This window comes from Lutra lutra, chromosome 18 (assembly GCF_902655055.1).
Source record: "Lutra lutra chromosome 18, mLutLut1.2, whole genome shotgun sequence".
Taxonomy (NCBI): domain Eukaryota; kingdom Metazoa; phylum Chordata; class Mammalia; order Carnivora; family Mustelidae; genus Lutra; species Lutra lutra.
In genome coordinates this window covers 14,688,103-14,703,311 of record NC_062295.1, presented here as the reverse complement: position 1 = coordinate 14,703,311, position 15,209 = coordinate 14,688,103, and the positions used below count along the sequence as shown (strand labels likewise).

The following is a 15,209-nucleotide window of genomic DNA, read 5'->3' as shown; positions in this document are numbered from 1 at the left end:
CATACTATGAGTTTTCCCAGCACACACACCTATGGTAAAGCTTACCTTAGAAATCAGACCCAGTAAGACAATAACAGTAACAATATACTGTAAAACAAGTTAGGTGAATGTAATCTCTCTCCAAACATTGTCCCGTACTCACCCTTCTTCTCATGATTGAAGGAGATAAAATGCCTGTGTGAGGAGATGAAGCGAGGTGAGGGACGTAGGTGCTGTGACATAGCCTTAGGCTACTACTGACCTCCTGACGACTGGGCAGAAGGAGAATCATCTGCTTCCTGGCTGCAGACCATGGGTCTGTGGAGGCCGAGAAAAATCAAGGCCATCCCACCTCAGGTTTAGCCTTAGCATAGGTACAGCCATCTTAGCTCCGGCAGCCATCTCAGACCCCTGTGCCCAAGGGCTGGACTTTCCCCCACCCTGCTTTGGTTCCAGGAATCCCCACCCTGATTTAGTAACAGGAACCCATAAATACCCCTGCCTTAACTAAGCTTGGGGTCCAAGTCCCCACTCTGCTGTGTCGGGTATACTTGGGCGCAAGCTTAAGCTTGTCGAATAAACCCTCGTGTGATTGCATCGGTGTTGGCTCCTTGGTGGTCTCTCCGACTCGAAAACTGGGGCATAACAGGGTCATGGAAACTTGAAAAAGCGAAACCATGCAAAAGGTATTCTAGATCCTGGCTCACTAGTTCTCAGCCCCGGTTTTCCATGGAAACCATTTGGGGACCCTTAAAGAAAAAGTACAGGCACCTGATTTGGTTGGTTTAGACTGGGGCCTGGGCCTGGCTCTTGGTGGTCAGCGGCTCCTGTGATTCTGAGTGCAGCTGGCACTGGGGACCCTGATGCCTAATGGGGCCCTGAGAGGACTGGGAGCATTGACCCCTGTTAGAAAGCTGAACTGTATTGACCCAAAATTCATATGCTGGAAATCTGAACCCAATACCTCAAAATGTAATCATATTTGGATATATGGCCTTTAATTAGGTGACTAAGTTATATTAAAGCCATTAGGGTGGGACCTAATCCAGTCTGCCCATTGACCTCATAAGGAGAGGAAATTTGAAAACATAAAGGTACATGCAAAAAAAAAAGCAAAAAGTAAAAGAATTACATGCAGAGGCCACCTGCAAGCCCAGGAGGCATCAGAAGGAAATGAAAACTGTGGACACTGACAGGACCATGACCTTGGACATCTCCACCTCCAGGAATGTGGAAAAATAAATTTGTTGTTTAAGCCAGCCCTTCTGTGGGATTTGGTTACAGCAGCCCTAGCAAGTCAATATAGTCCCTATCTCAAGCTTAAGGTTGTTCTTTTTTTTATTTTTTTTTAAAGATTTTATTTATTTATTTGACAGACAGAGATCACAAGCAGGCAGGCAGAGAGAAAGGGAAGCAGGCTCCCCCTGAGCAGAGAGCCTGATGCGGGACTCGATCTCAGGACCCTGGGATCATGACCTGAGCCGAAGGCAGAGGCTTAACCCACTGAGCCACCGAGGTGCTCCCTTTTAAAAAAATTTTTTTAAATATTTTATTCATTTATTTGAGAGAGAAAGCATGAGAGGGAGGAAGAGCAGAGGGAGAGGGAGAGGCAGACTCCCTGCTGAGCAGGGAGCCCAACATGGTGCTCAATCCCAGGACCCTGGGATCCGGACCTGAGCTGAAGGCAGACACTTAACCAACTGAGCCACCCAGGCACCCCTCGAGTCCAAGTTTTAAAAGTATCCTTGCATCCAAATGTTTGTGATACCTACAGACTAGATCTTTCTCCTTTCCTGATACTTCCAGGAGAAGTAGGAGTTGACACAAGCCATGGAAGCAAACAGAGAAGCATTCCAGATATAATCCCTTAGCATATGGTGAATAGGCAAAAATGCTACTTTCAGAGGGAGTTCATATTTTAGTGGAGAAGCCAAAGCAGCACAAAGCAGCATTAAGATGACGCAGAGGGGGGAAAAAGTCACTTCAGACATCAATTCAGTGGGCTGCCTTCACTGACCTCACCAAGTTGTCTCCTGTAGTCCCCTGGGCTTCTCCTTCACAGCACCTATCACAATCACAACTACTTACTATTTATTAGTTAACTGTCTAAATTAATCTGCTAGGGACGCCTGGGTGGCTCAGTTGGTTGAGCATCTGCCTTCAGCTCAGGTTGAGATCCCAGGGATTCTGGGGCGCCTGGGTGGCTCAGTTGGTTGAGCGACTGCCTTCGGCTCAGGTCATGATCCTGGACTTCCAGGATCGAGTCCCGCATCGGGCTCCCAGCTCCTTGGGGAGTCTGCTTCTCCCTCTGAGCTTCTATGTTCTCTCTCACTCATTCTCTCTCAAATGAATAAATAAAATCTTTAAAAAAAAAAAAAAAAAGATCCCAGGGATTCTGTTTCTCTCTTTCCCTCTACCCCCCTCCCAACTCATGTTCTCTCTGCTCTCTCTCTCTCAAGTAAATAATCTTTTTAAAAAAGGAAATAGGGACGCCTGGGTGGCTCAGTTGTTTAAGCAGCTGCCTTCGGCTCAGGTCATGATCCCAGCGTCCTAGGATCGAGTCCCGCATCGGGCTCCTTGCTCGGCAGGGAGCCTGCTTCTCCCTCTGCCTCTGCCAGCCACTCTGTCTGCCTGTGCTTACTCTCTCTCTCTCTCTCTCTCTGACAAATAAATAAAAACAAAAATCTTTAAAAAAAAAAAATAAAAATAAAAAAGGAAATAAATTAATCTGCTAGGCAATAAGCGCAGAAGGGCACCGACAGTGTCTTGAGTTGTTTACCATCTTGTTCACAGCTACTTGGCACGTATTTGTTGAATGAATGAATGAGCACAGCTAGCAACCACTAGCAGGCGTATGACCCCCAAAATTAACCAGCTCATGAAAGGAGTTAACGGAGAAGTACGTGAACGAAACGTCAATCCATGACTGAGCATTGACTAGATGCTTGTGTTTCAAACGCATGTTAAATGTTTTCAAAATTCAGTGCCAGTTACATTTCATGGTGGTGATTACTCAAGAAGGGACTTCTCACCTGAATTATTTGGTGATTTCTACCTTTCTGCTGGATGCTTCAGTTCTAAGTACAGTCACACACCTTGTGAATCATTTAGCAAATATGCAAAAGAAACTATATGTTGGGGCACCTGGCTGGCTTAGTTGGAAGAGTTTGCCACTCTTGATTTCAGGGTCGTGAGTTCAAGGCCCATGCTGGGTGTAGAGATTACTTCAATAAATAAAAATTTATTATTTATTACTTAAATAAAAATATTAAAAAGAATGCTATATATATATATGTGTGTGTATATACACACACACGTACATATATATTCATTCCACACACACATATACATACATATGTTTCACATCACCACTGGTTTCATGTTTGATTCAACGTAAGACTTTGATGCTGACTCATGTGTCAATCTCACAGGGGTAGAGTCCCAATCCACACCCACACCAACCCCGAAGACTCATACTTGATATTCAATAAAGATTTTAGATAAGATCTCTTGTTGTATTTTACCTTTGGGTAACATGGGGTGGGATATTTGTAGTTCAAAGTCATGAACAAATGTAGGTTCCCAAATTTAGAGGCCTCACATCCCTGATTGAGGATCCCATTTTTATTCAGGCTGGACTATTTGAGCACTGGTTTCCAAACCTTTGCCTGGGCTGGGAGGAGAGATTTCCTTTTTTTTTTTTTTTTTTTTTAAGATTTTATTTATTTATTTGACAGAGAGAGATCACAAGCAGACAGAGAGGCAGGCAGAGAGAGAGAGAGAGAGAGGGAAGCAGGCTCCCCTCTGAGCAGAGAGCCCGACGTGGGACTCGATCCCAGGACCCCGAGATCATGACCCGAGCCGAAGGCAGCGGCTTAACCCACTGAGCCACCCAGGCGCCCGGAGGAGAGATTTCTAAGGACCAATAATTCATATACACATCTCTTAAGGACTGAATACATAATTCCCAGGTTCTCTCTTCCAGGTCTTTATGAACCAGTTCAAATGTTACAACAGTCTTTAATTTAAATTATTTTATCTTGGAAAATCAGCAATCCAGGTATTAAAAAAAAAAACAAAACCCAGCAGGGAATGGCCAAATTTGCATCAGTATATTCAATGTGGCCAGTTTCCCGTCCTGGATAATGGCTTGAATTCCCCTCCTGAAGCTCAGAAAGGCCCGGGTATCATGGAAGAAGTAGTTCCATCTTTGTCTTTTCATTTGATGTGTGTCTGACTGCCGCAACAAACATCACGCCTCTGGATTCTCTTCTTGAACTGATCGCCTTAATCGCAGGTCTATGGACAGAGAAAAGAGGAATGAGCACCGATGCACCACTGCCTTGTGTCTCCAAGGGAAAGACCAAATTCAAGATCCTCCTGCCTTCTTCTGTTAAGTTTCTGCAATTCTCCCCTTGAACTCCCACCATTAGGTGTCATCAGTAAATGCTATCCCAAAAAAGATGGATGGGTTTGTTGTTTCCTCCCTAAAATTCATTCCCCTCTGGCCTCAACTCCTGACTTCCTTTGGGAAGTCAACCCTTCCCCATTCTCAGTCCCTAGGGTCTGTTTGGTTGTACCACCTCTACCTACAGATGTCTGATCTGGCCAATGAATCATCACATTTTCATGGCCACAGCAATTGGCTCATGGATGCACACATCACCCAGTCAGATCCAATGAAATACATTGAGAATTCTGGGTCTCTCCTTCTTTCCCACTAGACTTGAATCTGAAAAGGTATGAGAGGCTGATAAATTGTGAGCAAGAGCCTGTTCGAGAAAAGAGCTAACATGGAAAAAAACGGTATAGAAAGAAACCAGGTTCTGGTGACATATTCTTAGTCTCAGCTTCTGGCCATGCTTCAGGCAAGAATTATTCTCGGATTTTTGCTAAAGCCAGTTTGGGTCAGTTCTTTTAATTGAAAGGCTGATGCATGAGCAGCTCTGACCCTCTCTTATTTGGTTAAATTGGGTCTCCTTCAGGGCCAGTCTGGTTACTCACCATGAGGAGCAGCATCTTGTTCCCTGACATGCAAAGGGTCCGGTTGCTGAAAGGGAATAAAACAGGTGGCCTCATCACTGGAAGAGAATGCAGACTCGGGTCCTGTTGCATAGCTGATGGGATCTGGGAGCCCCCGCCATTTCAAAATTAAGATGTGGCAGATGGAAACCAGGGCTCAGTCACAGACAAAGCAAACATGTTTTGTTTGGTCTTTTAAGTGAAAGTGATTCCATTAATTTATTCATTCATCTCTTAGATATTTACTGAGCATCTACAATATGCCAGGTAATATATCAGTGCCCGGGGCTGTAAGGGTACAGACAGCATCTCTGCCTGCATAGGATTTAGAGTCAGGCCTCTAGAGGCTGTATCTACATCATGCTAATGGTATTAATTTGCACAGATAGTAAATGGCATGGCAGTCTCTTCCGACAAGATCCTAGCTTCCAAAAACCAGTGGCATTTGAATTAAAATGGATTTACTGTTTATCCATATCTTCTGGGACACCAAGGAAACTAACAAGGGTTTTGGACTTAGAGCAGAATTTCAAATACTTCTTAAACCCTCTTGGTAAGCATAAAATTGGTAAAATCTTCTTAAGAGTATGATATGGTAAAATCTATTAACATTATCACGGGCATGCCCTATGGCAAAAATATTCACGTAAAAATAGTTTAAAATGTTTCATTACACACTGTTTTTAGTATTAGAAACAAAAAACCTGGAAACAACCCAAATATCCAAGTATGCACAGACTAAAACGATGTCAGAAATTTAGTATTAAGTGATGAGGGATGGAGTTATGATACCATGTGTACAGTATAGCCCCACTTTTCTAATAAATTAATAAATTTGTATATGTAGACGCATATACATGTATATTTAGAGATGCCTAGGGAAGAAGATCCGGAAGAGTATACACTGAACCATTATCATCATGGGATGAGATTTCAAGGTACTTTCTTTCTCAGTGGAAATACTTCTGGATGACTGGATTATACAAGGGATGCACCCAAGCCCCATAAGGGCCTTCATCATGGTAACCCCAGCACCAAGAACAAGGGTCAGCTTGGATAGGGTTGAAAGGACATTATTTGTTAAATAAAAAATACAGAAATGTTTAAACATAGAAAGTGAAGTGCCCTTGTGTTATCCTAGTTTCCTGACACACATTTTACAAGGAGGCAAGTCTGTGTCATGAGCCAGGACCCCAAGGCGAACTCCCGTCTCACCTCTACATCTCTCCTTTCCGGGATGAATGAGCTGGTGTTTGCTCTCTTCTCCACATCCTGCAGCTTGGTCAACTTTTCTATCAGGAACATTTTATCTTTGCCCTCCTGCCAAGAAGGAAAACAAAATTAAGAACAAAAATATGGAGGATGGTGTGAGGTTAAGAAGAAAATGATGGAAAGAAGGGTGTTTTTTTTTTTTTTTAGGCAGGTAGGGTCCCAGACACAGGATAGAGACTGTCACCATGTTTTTTCTCTCTCTCTCTCTCTTCTTTTTAAGATTCACTTATGTATTTGAAGTGGGGAGGGGGCGGGAGAGGGCAGAGGGAGAGAGTCTTTTTTTTTTAAATATTTCATTTATTTATTTGACAGAGAGAGACAGTGAGAGAAGGAATACAAGCAGGGGAGTGGGAGAGGGAGAAGCAGGCTTCCCGCTGAGCATGGAGCCTGATGCGGGGCTCGATCCCAAGACCCTGGGATCATGACCTGAGCCGAAGGCAGATGCTTAACATCTGAGCCACCCAGGCACCCCACCCTTTTTTCTCATTAAACTTTCACCCACGAATTTGAGTATCTAACGAACAGTTATCATTATCATTTAGCATCCAACAGTTTTTGCTGTGGTATTTGCTTCATAATAATTTTCTTTTTTTTTAAGGTTTTATTTATTTATTTGACACAGAGAGAGAGAGTACAAGTAGGGGAAGAGGGAGAAGCAGGCTCTCCGCTGAGCAAGGAGCCCAGTGTAGGGCTCAATCCTAGGACCCCCAGATCACAACCTGAGATGAAGGCAGACGCCCAACTGACTGAGCCACCCAGGCACCCCTCATAATAATTTTCTATTTCCCTCATTCCTTCTACATTTATTCACTGGAATTCCACAAGGAAGAGCTGTCCTTGGGAACTGGCATTTTAAACAAGTCTGCTAGCTGTCTGGGATATAGCCAACTGGTTTGGAAAGTGCTGGTCTCTAACAGCCATTTCCATACTCTAGTGCCAATTAGAATTACCTGGAGAGCTTGCAAAAATGAAAACTCCTAGGATTTATCCAAATGATCTTAACTCAGGGAGGCAAAGCTGCATGGAGTTAAGAGTATAAACTTTGGCCTTTCCCAATTCAAATCCCACCACTTACTAGCCCTGAGACTTTGGGCAGGTCATTTCACTATGTAAGCCTTAGTTTCCTTAATTTTAAAGTAAGGATTAAAGATGTGTATGCCCCAGAGAGAGTAATAAAGATTAAATCAGATTTTTTGTTCATTATTTAGCCCATGCCAGGCATCGTGTAAATGCTCAACAAATGTTATCTGTTGCCATTACTTGTTGGAGGAGATCGGGGTAATAGGAATTTGCATTTTTAATAAGCATTCAAGAGTTTCAGTGAAGGTGATCATACTTTGAGAAGGATTGTTACTGAGCCTATTTCCAGCCTCTTAGTCTGGGTTCTTTTGGAGACAATGAGCCTATCTTTGTGGTCCACCCTCTGGGCCAGACTTCCAAGGATGCAGACCTGTGGAGATGCTTCTGATGCCTCCCTGAAATGATGCCATCTAAATTCCTCCCCAGTTTACTTGGCACTGCCCTTACAACAGAAGGTTTTAAAATCAAATCCCTCCCCAGTTAAAATCTTCTAAAGACCTGCCCAAAATATTCTACATGCTGCATCAGAAAAATACAGGTGATGTTTTTGGGGACAGGCAGGGAAAAGAACATAATTAATCCATGCCCTTTCTTTATACCATATAAAGGACCAATCCAAGTGATCTGAAACCCCAAAGATTCGAGTAGATAGTACCCTAGGGAATCCTGCTTCTTTCCCATGTTCTTAGATGTAAGTGTTCATGTCATAATTATGTTGGCATTTAGAAGAAAAGGGAACCAGCCTAGCAGCCATGAGCAACCTTATTCCCAGACTGTGGTCTCTAAATACCATTTCACCAGGACTCCTTGAAAAAATTATTCATGTTCTGGGACACGTAATGAACAAGAAGAGCCTGGAACATCTTGTCCTTCCACAGAGCAAGTAACCTATCAGAGATTTCTAGGGTCATAATGGGCACCTGGGTGGCTCAGCTGGTAGTGGCTGCCTTTGGCTTGGGTCATGATCCTAAGGTCCTGGGATCGAGTCCTGCGTGGGGCTCCCTGCTTCTTCCTCTCCCTCTGCAGCTATCCATGCTTGTGCTCACTCTCTCTCTTTGTCAAGTAAACAAAATGTGTAAAAAAAAAAAAACAAAACAAAACAAAAAAAAAAACGACTTCTAGAGTCATGTCAAAAGAGCCTAGGAGCTAATTCAAAAGGATTTCCATTAGCAAAGGATGAGACTGTTTAAGCACAAATAAATTATTATAATTGAAAGATGCCCAAGTAAACTTAAATCTATGAATCCATAAGGATAATTTTAAAATCCTCACTGGCCACATTGGGAGGTTGCTAGGTATAGCGGGTCGAACAGTATCTCCCTTCTGAAAAGATAATGTCCAAGTTATCCTGACCCCAGTACCTGTGACTATGGCCTAGTTTGGAAATGAAGTCTTTGTAGATGTAATTAAAGAATCTGAGATGAGATCCTTCCGGATGAAGATGAACCCTAAATTCAATGACAAGTCCTTAGAAGAGAAGGAGAAACAGGAACACAGGGAAGAGGAACTTGCAAAGATGGAGGCAGAGAGAGCAGTTAGGAAGCCCTGAGCAAACAGCAAGGTGAGCCAGTGGTCCCCAAAAGAAGCTACGAGAACCATGGAACAGATTCTCTCTCACAGCATTGGAAGGTACCAACCCTGCTGACACCTTGATTTTGGACTTCTGGCATCAAAAACTGTGAGAGAATAAACTTGTTATTTTAAGCCACCAAGTTTGTGGTTATTTGCTATGGCAGGTCCAAGAAACTAATACAGGAGGGTACCAACCCATTTCAAAAACTGGTAAATAAAAGGGAAAAAATGCATTTATGTTGCCTTTCCTTTATAAATTGCATTACAACATAATCAAATAGTTGGTGAGCAAAAATTCCTTTTTTCATAGAGGAATGCAGAAGAATTTCTAGGAGTAGAGTACCACTATTTTGTCATTTCTAACAAAATCAGTAGGTCTTCTAGGCAATATTAATCAAAGCCTGCAAAATCCATCAGGTGAAAGGCAGATGGGGAGCCTTACAATGGATGGGTCTGGCTAACTAAGCACGGACCCACTGATTGCTTTTAACATCACAAAAATAGACAACTGGACATTTTACATCTCAAGGTGACGCCATAAGCAGCTCCTAGCATCATCTCTGAAGTATTCTGGCTAAAACACTGAATCTGAATTTAATCAGGTTTTCAAATCTCACCAGCAGGGTACAGGAAATATAAAGAAAAAAGAAACATGGTGAACACCACGACAAGGTTGCAAATCAGATATATCCAGAATGTAACAACTACCACAAGACAAATGATCTGGTTTCATCAACAATAAATGGCAAGAGAAGAAAGGAGGTGTGAACAATTATAGATAAAAAGAAACAAGGGGTGCCTGGCTGGCTCAGTTGGTTAAGTGACTGCCTTCGGCTCAGGTCATGATCCCAAGATCCTGGGATCAAGCCCCACATCGGGCTCCCTGCTCAGTGGGGAGTCTACTTCTCCCTCTCCCTCTGCTGCTCTGCCTGCTTGTGTTCTCCCGCTCTCTCTGCCAAATAAATAAATAAAAACCTAAAAAAGAAAAGAAAGAAGCAAGGAACATATCAACAAGTGCTACCTACGGCACTTTCTCAGATCCTGATTTGAACAACCCTAGTGTAAAAAGACACTTCAGAGAGGTGCCTAGACAGCTCAGATGGTTAAGCCTCTGCCTTTGGCTTAGGTCATGGTCTCTGGTTCTGGGATCGAGCCCCAAGTCAGGCTTCCAGCTCAATGGGGAGTCTGCTTCTCCCTCTCTCTCTGCCTCTCCCGCTGTTTATGCTTTCTGTATCTCTCTCTCTCTCTCTCAAGCAATCAATAAAATCTTTTAAAAAGTTTTAAAAAGAACACTTCAAGGGAGAATCAGGAAAATCTGACCATTAATTGCAAATGAGATGACAGTAAGGAATTATTACCCTTTCTTTTAGGTGTGATGATGGTATTGTGGTTATATTTTTTAAAAGTGTATCTCCATCGGGCTCCCTGCTCAGTGGGGAGCATGTTTTCCCTCTCTTCCAGGCTTCTGCTCTCTCTCACTATCTCTGTCACTCTCTTGTAGATAAATAAATAAAATCTTAAAAAAAAAAGTCTGTTTCTCTTAGGCACATATAAGTTTTTACAGATAAAATGATATAAGTCTAGATTTGCTTTAAAATAATCCAGAGAGGGTGCCTGGGTGGTTCAGTGGGTTAAAGCCTCTGCCTTCGGCTCAGGTCATGATCCCAGGGTCCTGAGATCAAGTTCCGCATCCAGATCTCTGCTCAGTGGGGAGCCTGCTTCCCCCTCTCTCTCTGCCTGTCTCTCTGCCTACTTGTGATCTCTGTCTCTCAAGTAAATAAATAAAATCTTTAATTAAAAAAAAATATCCAGAGAGGCCACCTGGGTGGCTCAGTGGGTTAAGCCGCTGCCTTCGGCTCAGGTCATGATCTCAGGGTCCTGGGATCCAGCCCCGCATCAGGCTCTCTGCTCGGCGGGGATCCTGCGTCCCCCTCTCTCTCTGCCTGTCTCTCTGCCTACTTGTGATCTCTCTCTCCCTCTGTCGAATAAATAAATAAAATCTTTTAAAAAAATAAATTAGGGGCGCCTGGGTGGCTCAGTGGGTTAAGCCACTGCCTTCGGCTCAGGTCATGATCTCAGGGTCCTGGGATCGAGTCCCACATCGGGCTCTCTGCTCAGAGGGGAGCCTACTTCCCCTCTCTCTCTCTCTCTGCCTGCCTCTCTGCCTACTTGTGATCTCTCTCTGTCAAATAAATAAATAAAATCTTTAAGAAAAAATAAATAAATAAAAATAAAAAAATAAATTAACTAAATAAAATAAAATAATCCAGAGATGATGAGCACTGGGTGTTATATGTAACAACAATAAAATAAAATAATCCAGAGATTTATGTGAGGGTTAATAAAATAACAGTATCCAAATGTTGACAGTAGTTGGTACTGAGTGGTGGGCAAATGTGGGTTCAATAAACTATTCTATTCAGAGTATGTCTGGAAATTCCCCTTAAGAAATGTAAAAAAAAAAAAAAAAGTGGGAGGAGGATAACAGAGGGACTGAGGGAACTTACATTAATGATCTGTTCATGGAGCAGTCTGATCATTATCTTCCTTCCCTCTGTGATCTGCCAGTAAAGGTAGGTGATGATTCTAGAAGAGAAGAAAAGAAAGAATGACAGACACTTTTGCCAATGTTTTGCAGGCCCCAAATTCCAAAAGGATGCAAAGAAACGGAGATATATACTTGCAAGTGGATTTTGGCCCTACAGTGTTCCTGAAAAGTTGTATCTGGGTGAGTTACAGGTTAAATACATCAGAGCAATGGCTCTAGGGGTGCCTGGGTGGCTCAGTCAGTCAAGTATCTGCCTTCGGCTGGGGTCGGTCATGATCTCAGAGTCCTGGGATCAAGCCCCATGTTGGGCTCCCTCTCAGCACAGAGTCTGCTTCCCCTTCTCCCTCTGATCCTGCCCCCACCCTGCTTGTGCTCTCTGTCTCAAGTAAATTAAAAAAAAAAAAAAAAAAAAAGCAACAGTTCTCAACCTGGCTGCACACGGAATCATGAGAGATGGAAAAAAAATTCATTCCATGGCCTCTTTTCAGATCAATTAACTGAGCTTCTCTGGGCAGAGGGCCAGATGACAGTATTTTTAGAAATCACACATGATTCTCATGTGTAGCCAGTTTGTGAGTCTGGACACTGCTATTCCAACTTCAATGTGACGTAAATTTCCTGGGGAGCTTGTCAAAATGCAGATTCTGGGGTTCTGTAGATCTGGGGTAGAGCCCAAGATTCTGGATCTCTAATAAGCTACCCAGTGAATTAGAAGTAAGATGCAACAAGGCCCTAGGAAAGCTCAGCATTTTAAAGAGGTCGGTGACAACCTAGTGTAGGGAAGGGAGGGCACGACCCGGAGCAAGGACACCCTGGTTCTAACCCCTGTGTCACTCACAGACTGTGCAGCCCAGAACCTATCTCTGCAAGCCAGCCCATCTCTGTCTCATCACTTCTACCTATAAAACCGAGAGGCTGCTCTGTAAGCACCATCCACTGCTTCCACTAGCCTGTGCTTTTGAGTTTCGTCTCTCTCGAGGAGGGGTTGCAGTCTCCAACGCCACCAGGACTAGGCTTCTAGATAGGGACAGCTATTAGCCAACCAACTGTTCCCACAAGAAGATGACCCCAGCCTTGGCAGATCTGTTTTTTCACAAGTCAGAAATCAATTGTTTTTATCTGCAAATGGAAGAACACTATCCTACCTACTAACAACGCCCGACCCATTTCAATGGAATCAGAATCTCAGAAAGAATCACACACATAATTTTCCCAAGCAGTCTCAAATCCAAATTTTCATTTTGTGTTCATGTTATTTCTTAAGAGGGGGCATTACAGGCATTGCTTCCTTCATAAAACCGGCAAAAAAAGAAAAAAAAAAAAAAAGGAAAACCTAGGACAAGATAATAATAAGTAACTTTTTTAAAAATTCAAGGGCAAAGTCAGGAGCATTCAGAACACTGAGCTACACTGTAGCTCTTTGCTCTCCCAGCAAACCTCCCCCGGACCACCCAGGACAGAGTTAAAGGGTATGTTTCCCCCTCCAGATTCCCCAGGTGCTCCGCTTACAACACAATGAGGGTGAGGATGAAAAAGAAATGCACACTTCCGATGAGGTTCTGGTAGATCCAAACAACCCACAGGTAGCTGGGCCTTTTACTCAGGGTGTCGATCCAGCCGTAGATGGAGTTAATGAAGAACGGCAGACCTCGGAAGGGGCCACAGTCAGCGGAAGGTTTCAGTCTGGTAAAACAATGGACAGAAAGACATCTCTAGCGCCGGACTTGGGTATAGCTTTTTCTGTCCTTTCTGGGCTCTGCCCCTGGAAGCAGCAATTCTTATCTGCTGAACACAGACCCCCCTTCCAAACGAAACCCTCTCCCTTGAGGCCTCAGCTAGTATGTTTTATACATGTGACTTGTACTCCAAGGACCTGCTCCCAGACAGGCTTCTCACCAGATCTACTTGTTGCCCATCCAAAGAGCAGACAGTGATATCCTGGCCTGAAGAACTGAACTGGGGGGTCAGATTCTTTTTCTGGGGAACTTGAACTAAGAAATATGAAGAGGGGACCCTGTGATTTGTGGAAGCTGAACCTGAACTGTAAATTGTGAATTATGAATTGTGAAGCTGGACCTGAATTGTGGCAACAGCGGTGGCCACATGTAGTCAGTTGTTATGAACCAACAGAAACTAGAGGGAAACTAGGAACTGGTTAGAGAGAGAGAGAAAAGGGAGATGCAAAGACATCATTAAACTGAGGAGCCTGCCCTGAAGCCACTTGAGTTCCTTATGGTTCCAGTTCTGCTTACATCCTAAAAGTCAACTCCTCTGTTCTTTCATTCATTCATTCATTCACTCATTCATTCATTCGATAAAAGTTTACTGCACCTGTACCTGGCATAGTGCTAGATACTAACCCTTGGGGATTCCATAGTAAACAAGACAGATGTGGACTGTGCCCTCTTGGGTTTACACTTTAGTAAGAAAGATGGACCACTAGGGATGCCTGGGTGGCTCAGTCAGTTAAGCATCTGCCTTCAGCTCAGGTTATGATCCCAGGTTTCTGGGATGGAGTCCGCATCTGGCTGGCAGCTCAGTGGGGAGTCGGTTTCTCCCTCTCCCTCTGCCTCTCCCCCCCTCTCCCTCTGCACCCTCCCTCTCTCTTTCAAATAAAATCTTTTTTTAATTAAAAAATAAACTACGAAAAAAAAAGAAAAATGAACGACTAATGGGTAATGATTAAACAAAGGTTCAAATGAAGGCATTTCTGACCATGAACGATGGAATGAAAAAAGGAAACTGCCCTGAGAGAGAGCAGAGGTGGAACTGACATAGATAAGCAGGGTCAGGAGGGTCACCTCTTGAAGATGACTTCTGAGCCAAGAAACAGAGGGTGGACGGAAGGTCACCAAGCAAGGGGAGTGGGGAGAACCCCTCAAACAGAAGACTCCACCCTGTGTCAGGAGAGGCTCACAGGGTCCCAGGCATGGAGCAAGAGCCACGAGGATGAAGGAAAGTGGAGCCAAAGTGGGTTGAGGTCAGAGAGCTAGGAGGGAACCAGCTCAAGCAGGGCATTTCGGTTCACTTGGCTGAAGTCCTGTCCCTGTTCTGGGAAGCAGCTGTACTTTGAGAAGCGAGGAAGCTGTGCCAAGTCACCTGCTGGGTGATGACCAAACCAAGATCTCCTCCTTCCCTCGGTTGTTGTGTCTGCTGATTTCCAAGGGAACTTGGGCTAAACAATGTATCAAGCTTATTAAGCATGTCTTCTCACTCTGATGTTTTGACATCCAGGGTCTTACTGACCCTGGAGAGACAGCCCTTGGTCCAGAGCCCTTATCCCACCCTCCATCTACTCTATCAGGCTCTCACACTCAGGGTCACTATCCCCATGCCCTGATTACCCCAGGCCCCAAGTACCAGACAACTCCAGTCAGCCCCTATACCTCAAAGCCCACTGAAATTGTTCCAACTAGCCAATCCTAAACCTGCCTACCCTGCTTCGACCTTTCCTTCCCATGGAAACCACCATAAAGGCTCTTGCTCACATTTTCTCCTCACTCCCTCTGCAACCTGACCAACCCTGGGGCTTCCACACGCGGCCCTCCGTGGTGTGGTATTCCCATCCCCCACCACCACTTCTACTGTGGTCTGAGAATAACAAATCACCTTTTCAACAGCATTCACCTTCTTTTTTTTTTTTAATTTTATTTATTTATTTGACAGAGAGAGATCACAAGCAGGCAGAGAGGCAGGCAGAGGGAGAGAGAGAGAGAGAAGGAAGCAGGCTCCCTGT

General features: G+C 43.9%; 1 protein-coding gene across 8 annotated transcripts in view; it reads right to left on the bottom strand.

Moving 5' to 3' along the window:
* Nucleotides 1-3,817: 3,817 nt before the first annotated feature.
* Nucleotides 3,818-15,209, bottom strand: part of TMC5 (transmembrane channel like 5) — a 74,770-nt gene continuing 63,378 nt past the window's right edge. For 6 of the 8 annotated variants that reach the window (XM_047713542.1, XM_047713544.1, XM_047713539.1 and 3 more), the window contains exons 17-21: nt 12,983-13,156; nt 11,433-11,511; nt 6,217-6,321; nt 4,984-5,029; nt 3,824-4,278 (exon numbers count right to left, since the gene is read on the bottom strand). In XM_047713542.1, the coding sequence (XP_047569498.1) occupies nt 4,232-4,278; nt 4,984-5,029; nt 6,217-6,321; nt 11,433-11,511; nt 12,983-13,156 (451 nt within the window). In that variant the 3' untranslated portion in view covers nt 3,824-4,231. Of the gene's footprint in view, nt 4,288-4,983; nt 5,030-6,216; nt 6,322-11,432; nt 11,512-12,982; nt 13,157-15,209 lie in introns of all 8 variants that reach the window. The other 2 variants (XM_047713545.1, XM_047713546.1) reach the window with 2 other exon arrangements.